This window comes from Spinacia oleracea, chromosome 3 (genome assembly GCF_020520425.1).
Source record: "Spinacia oleracea cultivar Varoflay chromosome 3, BTI_SOV_V1, whole genome shotgun sequence".
In the NCBI taxonomy this organism is placed as follows: Eukaryota; Viridiplantae; Streptophyta; class Magnoliopsida; order Caryophyllales; family Amaranthaceae; genus Spinacia; species Spinacia oleracea.
This window is the reverse complement of record NC_079489.1, coordinates 26,124,047-26,142,963: the sequence shown is the minus strand read 5'-3', so window position 1 is coordinate 26,142,963 and position 18,917 is coordinate 26,124,047. Positions and strand designations below refer to the sequence as shown.

Sequence of the window (18,917 nt, the reverse complement as noted above, 5' to 3'; positions counted from 1 at the left end):
AATTGGAGAACATGTGTAAAGGATTGATTAAAGGGATATTTAATTTTGGTTGTGTAATGCATTGATTTTGGGTGAAAGATGAAGAAGAAGGATGAAGAAGAAGGATGAATAACGAATAATGAAGAAGAAAGGAGGAAGAATGGTGGAAAAAATGGAAGGAAAACGAAAGAAAACGAAAAAGTGAGTCCCACTAACGGAAAACTTAACGGTTTCCGTCAAGTGGTGGTAACTTTGAAGGTTTGTGATTTTATAAATAAAATTTTATAAGGTAGTAAGTTTTACAAAGTGGACTATAAGGTGGTAATTTTGAAAAAATCCTTATATTTATAAAAATAATAAAAGCACAGGGTACGTACTTCATCAATTCCCATCATTTTATTCCTAGGAAGGAAGTGGGTAAAGATGGATGTGGCCAGTGTCGGATCATGCCTAGTACCGAGCCCGCGCGACTTGGTCCTGAATAGGTCTTGCTCACGCCAAACCCAATAGTTTTGTGACTTGGCAAAAGTTTCGAAATTGTGGCCTAAGCACGATTCAAGCCCACATACTTTGGTTTCTTGTCATGCTTAGAGCAAGATTAGCGCAGGTCTGAGCGATAGTCTGAGCAATAGTCTTATTGAGTATTAACCTAAGATCTCCCATTTAAGTGGAAGAGTATGACAAAAGTCTGAGCAAGAGTCTTGGGATTCCAAGACTCTACTTAAGACGTTTAAATTGTAAATTGAATCTTATTATTATTATTTTTATTTTTTATATTTTTATTTTAGGAGTCTTGAATGAGTACGAGGGGTGAAGTGGAAAATTAAGTAAATCTGAAAGGGTCTCGACAAGAATCTGATTAATAAAAAGATGATATGGAAGTCTTAGCTTATACTAGCGGTAATCTTGCTCTTAGGGGTGGGAAACTGGGAATTGAGATAGATAAGAAAATGTTCAAAACTCCATTAACAAAAGAAAAGTTGAATAATGTATTATAAGGGTGTTTCAGTGTTTGGGTATGTGATTTGTAAAATATTCTGCATCTATTTCTCATAAGAAAAATCTGAATGATATTAAGGAAGTATAATACTCCGTACTTGGTAACAGAGTAGAATTATCTTTCTAGCTAATAGGGTCCATTTGTGGACATGGAGAATTCTTATTGGCTATGAAGCTTAGATTGTATTTTGTGAATGCCGACTTGGGTGCAGACAGTTGCTAAATAAACAGTCACACAAAAAGACATAAACTAGTGGAGTAATAATATATTAATATCCATGACAAATAAACCATTGGATATTCCAATTTACATACAATTACAAACAAATTGAAGGCCCTTTCTTGCAATAAACATAATTTTCCAGAGCCAATAAAATTGGTGGATGCAGTGAAATATAGATAAAAACAGTTGGACTCACACCCAACAACAACAACAACAACAACAACAACAACAACAACAACGTTCATGTAAACACCAAATTAAAAAATTTACGCAAATCTTCCTTATTTAGTTTGTTGTAGATATACTAGTAGTATTGTACTAAGTTTTGATATCTTTGCAAGAAGAATGGCATTGTCGTCGGCCAATGGACATGTTTCGCTGTCGATGGCCGGAAGTGTGACGTCGAGTAAGAGGGACTGGAGTGTGGTGAAGTTTTGCAATGGGGAATTGATGGGGCTCAAGTTGAAGAATTTGTCATCCAAACATACTCTTCATGCTAATAACAACACTGTTAGAGGACGTGTGTGCATGTCCGTCACTGCTGATAATGCTTCTGAAACTAAGGTTACCTTTTAACCACTAACTCTCCCTAACTTTTCTGTTTCATTATCTTTATCACCATTTTTGTATTACGAGTAATTAGTAATTATGGACTGCTTCTTTTAATTTCGTATTCTACATCTACTTGTTTTAACATGAGAATTCAGACTTGTTTACTTGACAAAATGTTAGCGAAATGAAAAAAGTGGATTACCGCCTACCAAACTTATGATAAGGGAAATATGAAAAAAATAAAATCTAAACATATTGAACTCAGAATGACATCCACTATTATTTTTAGAAGTCAAGTATAGTTTAGCTGATGCATGAATAACAACACAAAATACATTCAATGTTGGAGTAATATGCACTCCCCTAAAACTACAAAAGGGAGTATAAAACCACTATAGTTGACAACAGGTTTACCCTAACAAGTTGAAATACAGGTTAGGGAAATTGGACAAGAGAAAACAAACTCACGAACAGTAGCAGCAATAATACTGGGAGGAGGTGCAGGAACTCGTCTTTTTCCATTGACAAAGCGTCGTGCAAAACCAGCTGTGAGTAAACCTCCCCTCTCTTAGTTCCCTTCACTTAAACAAAAGCTGAAACATCAAATTAACAGGTTCCATTAGGAGGAGCATATCGACTCATAGATGTGCCGATGAGTAACTGCATAAACAGCGGCATCAACAAAGTCTATATCTTGACACAGTTCAATTCCGCCTCTCTCAACAGGCATCTTGCTCGGGCTTACAACTTTGGCAGTGGTGGCAACTTTGGAGATGGCTATGTGGAGGTTCTATACCAAAACTCCTCTATGTCGTCAATTAATCTTCATCTTCATTTTGAAATAAGTTAAAGCATTAATTCTAATAGGTTGAGCCGTTGAGGTGTTTCCAGTTTCCTCATGTAGAGGATTGTGGTGCAACCTTACCTTTACAGTTTGACTCTCTCTGTCCTACCTCCAAGTTAATCTCCGAAACCCATTCTCATGTTCATCTTGAGATGGAAAGGGGGTTAAAACTGAGAAGCATGACTTACATGGTAGTTTAATATTTTTTTCTGTTCAGGTTCTTGCTGCCACACAAACTCCAGGCGATGCAGGCAAAAAATGGTTCCAGGGTACTGCTGATGCTGTAAGGCAGTTTGGCTGGCTATTTGAGGTATAGTTCTACCTCCTTTCTGCAAAACAAACACACTTCTGCATGAAGATATCATTTTGAGTTTGCACACATGAAATAGGATCAAAGAAGTAAGGAAATTGAAGATATTCTGATTCTATCCGGAGACCACTTGTACAGAATGGATTACATGGACTTCCTCCAGGCAAGAAACTCTGTCCTGCTATCCTCCCGCTTCCTATTTCTCTCATTTCTTTCAAATACAGATTGCTTCAATCCCTCTTGCTAAAAACTGCAAACTCCTTTACAATACAATCTATGATTTCTGTGTAATTCGATTCCAGAACCATCGCCAAAGTGGAGCTGACATCAGTATTTCTTGCCTGCCCATGGACGACAGGTATCTTAGTTTGTGATCAGGAACTTGTCATGTTCAGCTAACTAATTTCCACATTTAGTACATGCATAATCTAAAAACAAAAGCAGAACAGAAACCCAAATGTGTTGATTGCAAATTATATGTAGTTGATCCTGTATTTTTGTGTAGCCGTGCCTCAGATTTTGGTTTAATGAAGATTGATGACAAGGGGAGGGTTTTGTCCTTTAGTGAGAAACCTAAAGGAGACGATTTGAAAGCAATGGTAGCACTCGTAACTCAAACAGTAGAATTCGATTCTCAAGTAAGGAAATGTACAGATATGTACTAATAATATTATATGCTTCAGGCAGTTGACACGACTGTTCTAGGACTGTCAAAAGAAGAAGCTCAGGAGAAACCCTATATTGCATCTATGGGTGTATATATATTTAAGAAAGAAATACTACTTAACTTGTTGAGGTAAAAATAATAGCTTACAAGCTTCTATATGTTTTAATGACAAGAACAAGTTTCAAAGAGGTGAGATTGATCACTGTGTGGCTTTCTTTGGTAACTCAGATGGCGATTCCCGACTGCAAATGACTTTGGATCAGAAATAATCCCAGCATCTGCTCGGGAATACTACACCAAGGTATGATACCAAGATCTAATAAAGAAGCAAAAAGAACTATACTTCCATCATTCACCTAAAGAATCACCCACATGGCAATTGACAAATAATCTTACATTTTAAGAGAGAGCTAATCTAATATATTTGGGTGATGCTTCGGCTTCAATGTTAGTTTCTCAGAATCAAGTCAATTCAAATTTTATGTTCATAGAAAAAAAATTATGCAGGCTTACCTATTCAATGATTATTGGGAAGACATTGGAACTATCCGATCCTTCTTTGAGGCAAATCTCGCCCTAACAGAACATGTAAGAATTCATGTTGACAATGATGTTTGATGTCTATACTTGCTTTCAAAATGATGCCAACTCTTCTTTACTTCTTTGTGCATTTCAGCCTTCGAAATTTAGCTTCTACGATGCAGACAAACCAATGTACACATCAAGAAGAAATTTGCCTCCTAGCAAAATCGACAATAGCAAGGTTAATTGAATATCTATAAGAATATAACTCAGTCTACGCTTTCAAGGTGCTAAATACACAATTAATTGATAAATCTATAAAAGAAAAAAGCTTACCTTTATTTGGCTTCTCTAGGTCGTTGACTCAATCATATCCCATGGGAGCTTCTTGAACAATTGTTTCATAGAGCATAGTGTGGTTGGAATCCGATCTCGCGTCAACTCTAACGTCCACTTAAAGGTCAGTAATGAATATCTACTTCTGCATGCACTCCATCTGTAACTCTGTGTACTCACAATGCTGATTTTAACCACACTACTGAATTTTAGATGTTTTCCCCAAAGGTGTACACAATACCACCCTTTGCAGAACTATCCTTATTTACAGCAGATGAAAAATTTTGAGCTTCACTTTCCATAGATTGAGTACACTATCCAGGATATAGGATTTTCAGTGCACTATTTCAATGAATGGATATTCATACTATTTATTGCTAGTTTTCATGAACAGCTGTTTTAACTTATAAGTGCTTCAAACCAGACACACAAACTTTTTAGAACAGAAGTCCTATGCAACAGGACCATTTAGAGACTGCATTATATGCTTGTCAAAACACTGAAATCCCCATTGGTCAAGAAAACATATTCAATCTAACCCTTCACCCCAAATGATGCAGGATACAGTAATGCTCGGTGCCGATCTGTATGAAACAGATGCTGAAATTGCATCACAGTTAGCTGAGGGAGGTGTTCCAATTGGAATAGGAGAAAACACAAAAATCAAGTACAAGATATTTTCTTATAACTTTGTTTCCTCCCATCATTGTCATCAAAAAAGGAAAAGTTTGATCATGGTTTCTCATGCTACTTCTACGGTATTTTGCAGGGATTGCATTATCGACAAGAATGCGAGGATAGGGAAAAATGTCATTATTTCAAATTCAGAGGTAATCACAGTGTTCACCAATAATACATAGATGCAACAGGGAAATCTAATTTTCTTCTACAGTAAATACACAGTACATAAATACTGTAGGAAGAGCATTGCCCCAACTTACTTGACACTGACAGACAAGAAAATAAATGAAGTTAAAATGGCACTGTTTACATGCCGAATCCCCTAATGGTAAATGTGCAGCCTAATAGATACATACTGTGTTACTCTGTCTCAGACACCAGTGTAACACCTAGAGACTTCATTTTGGGCTGAATTCATATAAAACTTTCATGAAATGGTTGTTTCTGACACTTGGACATGTATTAGTCTCTGACACTTTTAGCCGAGTCTGAGTAGCATAGGATACACAAGACATTTCCTCTTTATCTCAAGAGGAGTGAGAGTGAATTGAACATTTTGTGGAATGGCTGGTTATGCTTCATTATCATTCCTCTAGGAGAAATAAAAGGATTTATTCTTATCAGCATTTTTAGCAAGATATTATTCTAGCCCCTGAAAATTTCAACACACATCTGATTTACATTCCTCCTATTTTACAGGGAGTACAAGAGGCAGACAGGTCATCCGAAGGGTTCTATATTCGTTCTGGCATCACCGTCATATTTAAAAACTCAACCATCAAAGACGGGGTTGTGATATAACATGTAATTCTATCACCAACCCCTTCTCGAAGGAAGATATATGAAGATGAAGGCCCGGAAATTATGTTAGACCAGGGAACATGAAGGAATATTACCTGATGTGTATAATGAGCATTGTCATGGATAATTCAGAAGTGAAAAGGCTAAATTGACACTGACAAATTTTCAATGAGAAACCAAAGTGCCAATATTAATAGATTTTTAATCTCTAGCAAATAACAAATTTTGTAACAGATCTCAACAAATTCTCTCCAAAAACAAGCAATTAATAGATTACACCAAAAGCAAACAGAGATCTACAGCCGCAAACCTTCTACCATAAGTTACTTTAAAGTGCGTCAGACGTTGGCTATTAGACTGACCCATCATTCAAATGCTCAATTGGTAAAATAATAAGTTGCAATCAAGGGAATACCGTAGACACTGGAATTTTCCTTGTTCTTAAACGCATTTCGTATTAGCTCTTTGGACCCTATTAATCCAAGAATAATTTAGTATTATCAAGCCCAAAGACCACCGTCAATAAGATACTAGAAGCAAGGAAAAGGGGGAAATGCAAGATACGAAAATACATAATACATTGAGCTAAAGTCAGAGGAAGAGCTCTTCACAATGAAACTTCAATTCATGTTTAAAACGTTCTAAGACAAAATGTTCCTCTGGAGCTATTATACTGGTGACAATGCATTTGTCTTCTGAGAATGGTTTCCTACCTGTCCTCCCAGCTCTATGTAGATAGTGCACTGCACTTTTGGGCAAATCAAAATTGTATATATGTGTTGTCTCTGGCAGGTCAACTCCCCTTGCTGCTAGATCCGTAGCCACAATAAGATAGCAACCATTCTTTCTAACCTCCTACAATACATGGATTAGTAATAATTTTGTCAGTTCAATACAGAGCAAGGTCCTTAAGCTAAGCAATAATGTTAGATCAAGTGTTTGGAAAAAACAAGCAAGAAGCTGCGTGCATGAGCATACATGCTTAGACACAATAACACTATGCCCCCGATATGTTTACTTTGGTGAATAATTTCCTTAATTAGCCTACTGTAATTACATTAAAGGAATGATAAAAGTATGGCTTCTTTGATTACCATGTCATACAGTACTACTGTATCAGACTATCGTGTATCTGCTTTGAAATTGGACAAGAGGATAACCTTCTTTTATAACATAAAATCAGCATGGTCCATTGATATTTCAAAACGCCAACTTGCCAACCCAGATAATAATACAAAAGCATTAGATAAACATATAAATTACAAGTTCACAGCGACTCCAATTTTGCAATGTAAACACATTAGAGAAGAGAGATCAGAGACTATATACCATTACTAATCAACCAGAATTTAAAGGGGCATACCAAGAGAGAAGCCGCTCGGGAATTGAAATTCTGGTCTTCCTCGAGAAGTGAAATATTGGAAAATTCTTCATGCGAGCTTTTCAAAAAATCAATCAGCAGTGTAGTTGTTGGCATATCACCCACTTTTTTGGACTTCTCAGACTTCAAACAATAAAACAGCGCTTTAGCAACCGTCTTACACCCGGTTAAAAATAAAAAAATAAAAAATAAAAAAATCAGATGAAACTTCTACAGCAACTACTCGACAGCAATCTCTCAGTTAAGATTGCTAACATTCCAAGTTAATATTTACAAATTTTGTAGCAGCATATTTCACTACATAAACATGGCAATCAAGAAAACAAAGGGAAAAGTTTCCAGAAGGTTCCTGAATAGAACAGTTACGTAAAAGGATTTTAGCATAACAGAATCGAAGCTTTATGTGATAGATAGATCTTCAAAAAAATCTAGAATCTTCAGTGTGTTGTAAAAATTTAGCTTTTTTTTGGCACTTAGCTGCCACTCAGATTCCAGCAAAGTCAGCCTCTACAAACCAATAAAACCTCACCAAAGGAAGACTTATGTTTCCTCTCAGTTCAGCAGCGAATCAATGATATATGAAAATTTAAAGGAAGAACTTCTCTTAAAGAGATCGCGGTTATAAGATGATCTTCAAAATTTTCTATGGTTACATATGACGCAGAATTACAAAAAAAGAATCGGTCTGAATCAGTAACAGACTAACAGCTTCCCTGATATTTCATAAGCAAGGGTTAAATTACATACAGAATATAGTTTAACCGGTCCTAAACACATAGCATGCAACATAATTGACAAACCCCATAACTGAAGATCATTAAGTGCTGCTCATTTTCACAATTTCACAAAATTTAACATACAAAACAATGTGAAAATTGCCAACCTGTTCATTGACGAAAAGTATGGCAGAGTCGGGTAAATCCAATTGCAGCAACGATAAAATAGCTTGAAATCTCTGGTTCCTCGGACAAATCTATTAAAAAACAAAGTCTTCCCAAATTCAGAAAAGACAGAACAACGTATAGTACAGTAAAGAAAAAACTTAACGTACACACAGCGACAGAAACAGAGGTAATTAGTATTCCTTATTGTGCTTAACAAACAAAAAAACAACCTAACATGAATATTATTTGTCAAAGTTTAATCAACTTCTGAGTTCTGAGAGTCCTGGATTTCTGTAAAACAACCTTAGACTTACTTCGTTTAATGACTCTACAATGAGGTTTTTAGAGAATTAGCCTTGGATCTGCTAGAATTCCTACTTTGGTCCTTTTGACAGAATCACAGAACTGATGTGCAGAAAATATTGCAATATAAGTATAATATGACTTCAAGGCTTATACAAAACTATTTTTCTCAAAGCTATTCACCTAATGACTTCACAATGGGATTTTAGAGACTTAGCCTGGGATACAATTACACCTAGTGTCCTAGTCCCAAATAGCACTTTACTTGCACTTTCCCCCTCTTCCTTGTTTATTCTTTTAACTTCTCATTGCTGTCTTGTTCGATTGGTCACATTGACGATCTCCTATGTCGATTCATGTTAGCCGACCCCAAATCATTTTGTGACTAAGGCTTTGTTGTTGTTTATGTTAGGCTAAAGATGGTTGTGCGCCGAGCAGTGCTTCATGCCGAGCCCACGTGCCTTGGGCCTGAATGGCCCGACCCACGCCAAGTCCACTTGTTTCGTGTCGGGCCAAAGCCGAAAAAATAAAAAGGCGGCCCATGCACGGCCTAAGCTCACGTGGCTTCATGTCAGCCTGGGCCTTCGTGCCTAAGCCTAATTTCACTCAATTCAACGTGCTTTGTCGGTTTGTGTTATGCCTTATTGTGCTTTCCCAAAAAATGCAAAGACAGACGACTTCGTGCTCGTGTCTGGCCGTGCCGTGCTATTTCCGTGCTCGTGACAGGCCATGCTTTCTCCGTGTTGGGGCCGTGTCGTGCCTCAAGCTGGCATGGTGGTGCCATTTTTATGTTAGGTCAACTAAGCGTCAAAATTTTCTATGGTTACATATGCAGAAGCGAGAGAATTTTTTTTATGTTATGTTAGGTCAACTAACCTCTCAAACTATGCAGAAGCGAGAGAAATTATGGTCTACTTTTGCTTCAGGGAGAATTTTCACCATCTATAATGCGCAAGTGGTGTTAAGATATTACTCCCTCTGTCCACCATGGAAATTTCCGTTTTCCATTTTGGATGGGTTCACAAAATAAAATATTGTTTTCAGTCCTCTTACCTCTCCACTTTGGGTCCCCACTTTCTCCCCTCTCCTAAAAAACATTAAAATGATTAAAGTATACCCCTGCCTTATTTTTCATTCAAGTTTATTAAACAAAATACCACTACAACTTTTCTTCTAAAAACATGTGCCCAGCAGAAACGGGAAGTTTAATGGGGGTGGAGGGAGAGGGAGTAACACAGAATATAAATGATCAAGATTGGCATGTCCCTAATAAATATCAGTCTTTCTATCGGCACATGATGGCCTTAATCATCTCAATATAGCCACCACATAAAACAGAAATCAACAATCACCCACATTATTATATTAATTTCTAATACATTCGTGTTCGTAAAAACTTTCCAACAGAGAACACACAAAATAAAGTTCATCATTACCATATATCTATGATGCAAGCGTGAAGGCATTGGCTCAACTGGATTTACATGGACATGGACCACATTGCTCTGCCAAAAAAAAAAAAAGATTCCATAACTGGCTAACATATCAGTATATCACTGAAAAAGCAAAGCACATTCAAATCAGTCAAAGAAACTAAATTCACCGACCTTGGTCCACTTCTGTTGCACACAATCATGTAGAAAGTGTCTGTGTTGAGGAATAGATGCACTGGCAAATACAGTTTGACGAGAATGGATTGATGAATATGATGTCAGTAACTTCCGCAGGGAACTAACTTGTTTGGAGGAGTTAAACATGAAATCAACCTGAGACAAAAATAAACATAAGAGCTGATCAAAATATAAATTGCATTATTGGTGGTTGAAAAAAGAAACAAATTTCAGCCTCATAAATGTTTGTAGCTTTTAAGTAAATACTGTCAGGCAATGCTTAGCAACATTCTGGATGAGACATAGAACTAGGATGCTGCTATGAATCAATATTATGGAGAGGGGCACTTTAGGTAGTATCCTTATAAGCTAGTCATGCGTAGCTTGGGTAATAAGTAAAGGAGCTATTTAGGGAAGATCAAGAATTGCTATATGTACAGCAGATTAGAAAGAGGGAAAGTTATGTTGAGAATGTGGAAAAGTAGTCAGTTAGTTTAGTTGGGAGGGCGCCACTCCTCTCAAAAGATTGGCTAAGTTGTAATCAGTCATTTCCACCAAGACAATTATCAATACAATCATATCGCTACTTGTTCTTCTTAATCTTTTTTCTGTCTCCCTTAATCTCTTTTTCTGCCATTAATCTTACTGTTTTGGTCTGTTATCTATGTTAAAACATAGCAGATGTGCAGGACAACAGGCTGCTCCATCAAATGCATCTATTTTTGGAAGTGCAAGCACTTTCATCTCTATTCAGTAAGGGAACATCTGAGGTCTTTGACTTTTTGGTATTCCCAATTTCACCCTGTGAAATACCTATCGTATCCTTTCCTACATGCTAAATACGTTTAAATAAAAATAAAATCTATTATAGACAACTATCTTTTCAAACAAAAATTATACTTCCTATGTTCGGTTTAATTGCAACCTTTACTGCTCAACCCAATTTTGTAATGCAAGTTAATAGGTAGCAAATTACATCCATGCCACCATTTTCAGATATAATTAAGGGAAATTGTGGGTAATTGAATATGGATGAGGGTAATTTGGTAAAGTCTAAAGTTGCTAAAAATAGAAAGGTCCCAACTAAAAAGAAACGTCCCAAAATAGAAACGTTACAACTAAAAGATAACGGAGGAAGTAGACTCTTCCATTTATCTAAGAAACTATTACTCCGAATGACATGTGTTTCATGAACTTACAATATTCATATAAAAAGTCACGCACGCATCGCATGCATAAAAACCAGTACTAATAAAAGAATTTGCGTTGAATAAGTTCTAGAAAATTCCCCTAAATGACTCTTAACTCTTTAGACAATTAGTGGCATCAATAATATCATTCCAACTTCATACAGCCTGCTGATTCAAAGGACAATAAATCAATGACCAATCAACAAGACTCACCTTCATGATTTTTGTAACTACTCAGACGAGATGGAGATGTGACTCACGGATGTCTCAGGAAACAGTAAGTTCACATGATTATGGTCATTAGCAGTAAACATTTCTCACAATCCTGGTAATGAAGACAGGATCTATTGAGTTCAAGGCATGCAAAAAAAATTCCAATTACCTCATCAATTACCAGCACTCTCATTGCTCCAAGATCTAACACATGCTTCTCGAGCATCTGACACAAACTTGCTACAGTAGCAACCACTATAGTTGGGGGATCTGCCTGAAAATATAGAAGGATAAATGAGGTTTCTCTTCTGAAAGACTGAAACAGCAATGTGAAGGGTGTATAACAAAATTTAACCTTCTGGTTGAAAAGTAATGTTATCGCTTTTGGGTCAATTGGAAACAACCTCTCTGCAATTGTAGGGGTAAGGTTGCGTACACCCGACCCCACCTTACCCCGCTTCTTGCGGGAGCCTCTTTGAGGCAATGGGGTAATCATAATGGTTGAAAAGTAATATCAACTTCAAAACACCATTACAATTTTGACAAGCATTCTTCAATGCTTAAGAGAAACAAGCGAATATGAAACCTTTTACTGTTATAGTATACTGAAATGTAATACAGTTAGGTTTGAACAAGTGGATAGGCACCTTTAGCCATGTTTTATGCCTTTTCAAAAGTCCTCCATCTAGAAGGGCCATGACTGTGCATGATTTTTGCTGGTCTCCAGTATCTATCGGCTTTGCAGCCAACATTCGTGCAACTTTTGTGACCTTAATTATCAAGACAAAACAACACATCAGCATAAAGTAATTTCCACCCCAAAACAGGATGGCGTACAAAAGTTGATTTGCTCTCTTCTTGGTCAAACAATCACATTGTACAGCAAGATAACAGGCATTAAAATTCCTTACTTGCATACCAAGCTCCCTTGTTGGCACCACAATCAATGCTTGAACAGCATGTCTCTGAGTATTGATTATTGAATATACTAAAAGAAGGTACGTCAAAGTCTTCCCAGAACCTGTCTAGAGACAAATAGAGATAGATATGAAGTTGATTGACCTAAATATTAAAATCAAAATATAAGTTTTCTGTAACTGCGATAATACCAGAATGGCGTTAACTTCTTACTAATCAAAAGAATAAAACAACGGTTACAACAACAAATATAGCTACAGGATTTCCCCAATACGGGCTATCTGTTAATAGAGATTAAGGTTACACCTAAAGAATTACTTAACACTGCAAGAAAGTACTTTTAGGCTTTGTCAACAATTTGCTAAACTGTTGATTGACAATTTTCATAGATCGAAAGCCATCATTATTATGTTTTGAGAAGATTTGTGAAATTTTCTAATCATTGAAGTGGAATTTAATTTTCTAGCATAAACTTTTAACGGACCTAAAAGTAATTTAATGTGATAAATGTTACAAATTGCATTGGGTTTGACATAGCTTTTATTTGCGAGTATATAGAGACACATTATTTCCCACAAATTTTATTGTGACCAAATGTGTTTAATTACTTCATATTCTCATAGTATCATATATATGGTACGAAACCTTTTGTTTTCATTGCTTTTGAAAGTAATATAAACTCTTAAGTTTGATAATGATGAAGTTAGTTAACTAAAGCATCTATGTTGTTTTGAGGATCATGTTTTATGAAGTTTCAAAAATGTATTGCATGAAACGTCCCATCATTTTATTTTTATTGTTCTTAAAGTGGCTAAATTGAGAAAATATTAAGTGGCTAAACATTTCTTATCCATGTGTGCCATTGTAGGAGCACACTTTGTCGTTTTAAAGACTTTGCTTGTGGTTATAATTTTTCTAACAAAAATTGTAAAAGTAAATGACGTCGTGCAAATATGGTAAAAACTTAAAGGCATATGATGTAGTTCTTGAGATGTGCAAACTCGTGAGATGTCAATAGGCTTAAGCCCATCTGTTAAGGTAATAAGATAACTTACCGATTCCTATGACATACCGTAATAGGTTGAGTTTTTTTAAACTCTTAATGGTACTAAAACCATGCGGTAAGTGCTAAACGAGACGCACTTGAGGGATTCAGCGCTTGTGAATGTGAAGGTTGAATTATAAGTTATTATAACTCTTAGGGGGCACATGGTTCACAAAGGGAAAGGGAAAGTGTTTAAGAAAGGGAATGAAAGAGAATGGAAAGCTAAACCCTTTGACATAAGGTGTTGTTTGGGGAACATTTTTTTGTCACTTACACTACAACACTCTCTTCCTTCTCTCATCTTGCTTCCCCACATACTCAACATTGCTCCAATCTTTTTCGGCGCCGCCTCCCTCCTCCATGTTATCGGCACCATCCGCCGCCCCTACATTACCACACTGCTCCCACCTCCCTCCCACCTAAGTGATCGTGAAGGTGTATCCGCCTTCTATCGGAAACATAAGTTGTTTCCCTAGATCACTCATGAGACCCAAGGTTGAGCGCATGGCAATTTTTAAAGCGCTAATATGTCGCGGAGTTCACACCTCTGCACCACGTCCCCAATTCCCGTGCGCCGCCCCTTTCTCTCTCCTTCTTCCTTTTCTTGTCCACCACCGTGGATGAGTTAAATTTGAGGTTTTAAAGGTTGCGTTCGAGCATCATAACTTCAGATCTCGATTTTTCATGGTCGAATTTGACCATCTAAAAAGGTAATTGATGATAAGAAAAGCTATTTTTCATTTTTACTCTTGAATGCATTTTTAAAAATTTTAGGGTTGTGGTTTTTGGATGGGGGTTAGTGGAGTTTGATTGGGTAGGGATGGATTTTAGATGGGTGGTCTTGGTTTTCCGAAAATGGGGGTGGGTTTTTGGATGGGTGGGGCTGGGGTTTCGGGTGGGCATGTGTTTTTTCATGGTGGAGTTGATTTTGCGATGAGTAAGGGTGGTCCGGTGGAGGTGGTTTTCAGGTTGATGAGGTCGGATATTGCGGGTAGAGGTGATTTTTGGGTACGGTGGTTTGTTTTTATGGGTTATGGTAGGGAAACGAAGGTGGTGGTGCGGTTCCAAGAGGGTGGCAATGTGGTCGGAAAGTTATGGTACGTCAGTGTTGTGAGAACGTTGGTGGGTGTGGACCCTTGTGGTGGTTGGATGGTTTGAAGGGCATAGCCAGTGGTCGGTGGTGGCTAGGTGGGGATTGTATGGTTTGAAGTGGATAGACAGTGGTCTAAGTGGTGCTAGGTGGTTGGCCGGGTGTGGTGCAATGAATAGTCAAGGTGGTCAGAGTGGAGGTCTTCTACTAGTTGGGTGAAAAGGACTTTAGGGGTAAGAATGATTCCTGTGGTGGGGGGGTAAAGTAGAGGAAAGTTGGGGAATCATTGGGGTAAAGGGATTGACTGATTTGGCCTAACAAACATCAAAGGGAACTAAGCTAGTTGATTGTCTGACCCTATGATAAATACCCACAACCAAACGCCCCCTTAATGAATCCACGACAATTACGGGGGTGCTAATAAATAGTACTTGATAAGTTCACTAAAGTGAATGCTTTCTTAGTCCCCTGATTTATTGATAAAACTATAATTGGATTCACCTAAGTGAGCATGAAGGTTTGGCCGCCTTCTATGAGAAACATGGGTTGTTTCCCGAGATCCCTCATGAGACCCAAGGTTGGGCACATGGCCATTTTAAAAACGCTAATATGCCGCAGAGTTCATACATACTTAAAGTTATATAAAGTTATAACATGTGTTGTGGGGGTCTAAACTTAATCTTAGAGCTCTTGAGATCAAGAGTTTAAGGAGTTCAAGACTCGTTCACTCCTATGAGCTGTAAGTTATTGCCTCACTCCACTAAATGATTGATTCAATTATATCAAGCGTTAAGTGTTTAGTCTCTTCTTTCGCTCAAGTTTCAATTCTTTTCTTTCAAAGCCATTTGTGGGGGATTGTTGGAATAATGGCTTTAAAAGCCTTTAATTGATATGATTTATCATATCTATTAAATCCACCCTTAATGCCTTGTAACTCTACCATCTTTATTCTACTTTTAATAAGGAGTACTTAATCTCTTTAAAGTTGAGGTTACACTTCAAGTTTGGATTCTCTTTGATGAGTGATCGATCATAGTTTTACCCTTCTTATGGTTGTCACAAAGTCATTATCTTTGTCATATATTTTCAGATTATGGTTCAAGTGTAAGACACAAGAAACATCATCTTATCATATCATGGGTCAGCGTTAACGAAATCTCTAGTTGATGCCACCTAAACGAAATGAACCAGCTTATCAAATCATGGGAATGTTAACGAAATCTCTATGCCTTAACAAGGGTTTTCTTGCTATGAGCCCGACGCCCCATAATTGTGAGTGCTTAATGCTACTCAAGTTGGTTGTAAACTCTACTCATGCTTTTGAGTGGTTTAGGACTCAACTTTTGGCGTTCAAGCACCTTAAAACCATTTCAGTTTAACCTTGACTTTGGTTTCTAAGGTTGGCTTTCATATCTTTACCTCGAATTTGACTAAATGTCTAGCTTAGACTAGTTTAGGATGTTTTAAGGTGTCAACCTTTTACTTAGCATTTATGAGAAATTTTATGGGTTTTGGACTGTATAGGCTCGTGTAATAGACTCGTGAGTCGTGACACTTGAAATCGATCTTCTAAAGTACAAGCTTCTATTTATGTTATAGCGCCCTATAAAGCAAGAACGATCAGAACAGTAAAAATGTCAAATAGGTGTCTTACTGTTTTGGTGGCTATGAAAAATAATGTTTAATTGAGGAATCTTGAGCATGCCTAACATGGGCTATTTGCATTAGAATTATTTCCTTTATAGGAATCAGCTTTAGTGAAAAAAAAATTACTTCCGAGTTTTACCTTATTGTTCTCCTTCGTCTCCGTTCTACAATAAAACAATTACGTTGGGATATTAGAAATATTTGTCCTTTGTGGTCAAAGAAAGAGTTTATCTTATACTTTCTCAAGCCTATCATCAGTCATCAAGTCCATCTCCCAAAGAAATGAAACATTGCACTTATCAATTATCATAAAAAATCCCTTTAGTACATGATATACTGATATTAGCATGTGGAAATACAGTCAATTAGAATTTCACCAAGCAACAAATTTCACAGCAACAATAATGTGAACACTGTAGATTTTATCTAGATGGAGGCAGAAAAGTGACCTGAGCATGCAAGACACAATCACAGCCCGTGAAAAGTACTGGAAGGCCTTGTTGCTGCACATCTGTTGGTGTAATAAATCCATTTTCTTCCATCCTGTGGCATCCAGAAAGATGTTTCCAAGCCAATTAACAAATTAGGAACTTTTATCCATCACCTACCTTGCCACTTAAGGCTCCATTTCAATCATGAGAAGTTAATGGTTAATGAACATTGAACTCCAGCAAAGTACTTTTCACAAAAAATACTTCTTGTAAACCCTTTCTAAATTTTGACAGATTTTAGTAAATCACAAAGGTTACAATTGCAAATCCGAAGTATACTATCTTGGTGTACCCTCAAGGTCAAGTTTTATTTTTTCATGTGGAGGGTTTCCAATTATTAAGAACTTAATCAACATATACTACACAACCAGATAACAATTCCAGCTTCAATAACTACCAAGCAAAGCTCATTACTCCAATCCATATCCATTTGGTAATTTGGGCAACATGAGTTACGCATAGTCACTCTAAAAATAAACTACACGGACTGCACTTCTAATTCCAAAAACAACATACCCTTATCTTCATCCAACCACACTATGACAAACATTCAACAGGGAAACTAAGACATTTTCCATTGAAAAGATTTTATGTGTAATTCAAGAAAATTCGAAGTGCGTGAATAAGCAAAGAAGTCCTAACACGTTATTTGGCTTACTATAATAAAGACAAAGGAAAGGAATATCTGACATGAAACATATAAATTATATACCAAAAATATGTCCAAAAGTAATGCAATCCATGTTTTTCTTCTTCAAGGATGCTGATTACTAGAAGTATTCTTTGACTTTTAGGTTAAAATGGGTTAAATCCCAGGGGAGGCAGTTAGTAGCTCAGTTAAAATGTAACAACCCATTAAACTGTCCTCACATCTTATTACAAAGATGCAAAGCAGTGTCAAAAAAACCACCTATGTGCACTCTGACTTCCACGTCTCATCCTTCCCAAGGCGCTCCTTTTGAGTCGATGGGTTAGTGTTGTTATTCCTTATGTTCTAGATTTTTAACATTTCCTCCAAGGTTTTTTTTTCAATACTACATATTATTGTCAGTCCCAACCCTCTTCAGTAGACAACATTTCTATTTTGTACGTCTCAAAATAATAACCAACTCCTCATTTCTAGGTTATATTATAAAATTTCCCATATTAGTTTTAGTTGAAGCATATTACCGTAAGTCCGTAACAAAATCCTTGTTATATTTAAATTATCAAGGGTCATATTCCAAACCAATTCCTTGCAAAATGACCTCTAACAAATGTGGCATATTGAAGTGAGACGGAGAGAGTACTTTACCCATCTCACTCATGGCCGTTTCCAAGAGGCAATTGCCGTGGCATTAAACAATTCTCAAACATCATATGATCAGCCAAAGTTGCTATCCATGACCCCCCTCCAAAAAAAAAAAAAAGATTAAATTCAAGCCAAACTCCAGTATTTCATACTTATTTACCATAAATCAGATTCATCAGCATTATTAATAAACGAAATACATGCCAAAATTACAAAGGATTACATTAATTTCTAATTCGAAAAGCATAAAACTGTTAATAAGAGAAGGGATGAAAATAACAACCTGCGGAGCACGGGCTCAGGCACTTGACCTTGACACAGTTCACGAAGAGTTGCAGAAACCCGACATTGAGCAGCAGAAGCTCTAATTGCACACGCATTGTTAAGAGAAACGGGATTTGTTGTGCATAATTTGGAGAAAGAGATGGCATAATTGTGTATTAGAATGAATTTATTGAAATTATGTTTACGGCTAGGGTTTTGAAAGTAGAAATTACGGTTGACAGTTGGGGAGCAGGGAATAGATAGAAGATGATGCGAAGCACAGAGAGCGGCAGCCATTAACAGAGCCTTTGCAAGTGGAATTGAATAGTAGGAAAATGAAATTGAGGAGGGTAACGGGTAAGAACCAAGAAGGCTCGTAACAGAGTTCTAAAGCAGATACAAATGTCCTAAGCGGGGAAAAAACATTTACGGTTGTGAATCTTGGTCGTTATCCGGGTTATACGATACTACCTCTGTGCCTTAATACTCGCACCGCTTTTCTGGTCGTCCCTTAACACTTGCACCGTTTCTATAAATGGAAATTCTTACCAATATTATATTATTTCTCACACTTACTTACTAATCCACCTACACCACTACTCTCTACAAAAAATCATTTAAAAATTCACATACCCCACTCACCACTCCCCATCCCTTACACATTTCCCACTAACTA

General features: G+C 37.0%; 2 protein-coding genes and 1 long non-coding RNA gene across 7 annotated transcripts; 1 reads left to right on the top strand and 2 right to left on the bottom strand.

Annotated features, from left to right (window-relative positions):
- Positions 1–1,300: 1,300 nt before the first annotated feature.
- LOC110800746 (glucose-1-phosphate adenylyltransferase large subunit 3, chloroplastic/amyloplastic) lies at positions 1,301–6,112 on the top strand. Its single transcript, XM_022006070.2, has 16 exons — positions 1,301–1,446; positions 1,546–1,765; positions 2,188–2,301; positions 2,367–2,540; positions 2,815–2,907; positions 2,987–3,070; positions 3,210–3,265; positions 3,413–3,506; positions 3,591–3,703; positions 3,803–3,875; positions 4,082–4,162; positions 4,251–4,337; positions 4,452–4,556; positions 4,993–5,099; positions 5,202–5,262; positions 5,813–6,112. Exons 2-16 carry the CDS (start codon positions 1,547–1,549, stop codon positions 5,912–5,914), a joined length of 1,563 nt encoding a protein of 520 aa, XP_021861762.1. The 5' UTR covers positions 1,301–1,446; position 1,546; the 3' UTR covers positions 5,915–6,112.
- Positions 1,930–4,310, bottom strand: LOC130470260 (uncharacterized). 2 transcript variants are annotated; one of them, XR_008930244.1, is made up of 3 exons: positions 4,088–4,310; positions 2,786–2,926; positions 1,930–2,346 (listed from the first exon to the last, which is right to left on the bottom strand). It is a non-coding gene; the product is annotated as an uncharacterized lncRNA (long non-coding RNA). The 2 variants fall into 2 exon arrangements; XR_008930243.1 differs by lacking the exon at positions 4,088–4,310 and having other exon boundaries at positions 2,786–3,609.
- An 87-nt stretch (positions 6,113–6,199) lies between the features above and the next one.
- On the bottom strand, positions 6,200–18,660 carry LOC110800756 (DEAD-box ATP-dependent RNA helicase 58, chloroplastic). Of its 4 annotated transcripts, none has more exons than XM_022006081.2 (10): positions 18,261–18,660; positions 16,645–16,738; positions 12,407–12,520; positions 12,143–12,265; positions 11,665–11,769; positions 10,090–10,248; positions 9,919–9,987; positions 8,179–8,268; positions 7,278–7,418; positions 6,200–6,769 (listed from the first exon to the last, which is right to left on the bottom strand). In XM_022006081.2, the coding sequence occupies exons 1-10, from the start codon at positions 18,536–18,538 to the stop codon at positions 6,506–6,508; spliced, it is 1,437 nt and encodes a 478-aa protein (XP_021861773.1). In that variant the 5' UTR covers positions 18,539–18,660; the 3' UTR covers positions 6,200–6,505. The 4 variants fall into 4 exon arrangements, with proteins under 4 accessions (XP_021861773.1, XP_056695966.1, XP_021861778.1 ...); XM_056839988.1 differs by having other exon boundaries at positions 12,407–12,516; positions 18,261–18,305; XM_022006086.2 differs by lacking the exon at positions 18,261–18,660 and adding an exon at positions 17,981–18,233.
- Between the last annotated feature and the right edge of the window lie 257 nt (positions 18,661–18,917).

What these genes read in the sequence shown, in the direction of transcription:
- LOC110800746 (XM_022006070.2), top strand. Translation starts at nt 1,547, where the DNA reads ATGGCATTGTCGTCGGCCAATGGACATGTTTCGCTGTCGATGGCCGGA. An exon ending in ATTACATGGACTTCCTCCAG is followed by an intron (nt 3,071 to 3,209) that starts GCAAGAAACTCT and finishes ATTCGATTCCAG; the next exon opens with AACCATCGCCAAAGTGGAGC. An exon ending in GAGACGATTTGAAAGCAATG is followed by an intron (nt 3,507 to 3,590) that starts GTAGCACTCGTA and finishes TATATGCTTCAG; the next exon opens with GCAGTTGACACGACTGTTCT.
- LOC110800756 (XM_022006081.2), bottom strand. Translation starts at nt 18,538, where the DNA reads ATGGCTGCCGCTCTCTGTGCTTCGCATCATCTTCTATCTATTCCCTGC. An exon ending in CAAGGGAGCTTGGTATGCAA is followed by an intron (nt 12,266 to 12,406) that starts GTAAGGAATTTT and finishes TTGATAATTAAG; the next exon opens with GTCACAAAAGTTGCACGAAT. An exon ending in GCTTGCATCATAGATATATG is followed by an intron (nt 8,269 to 9,918) that starts GTAATGATGAAC and finishes GTTTTTTAATAG; the next exon opens with ATTTGTCCGAGGAACCAGAG.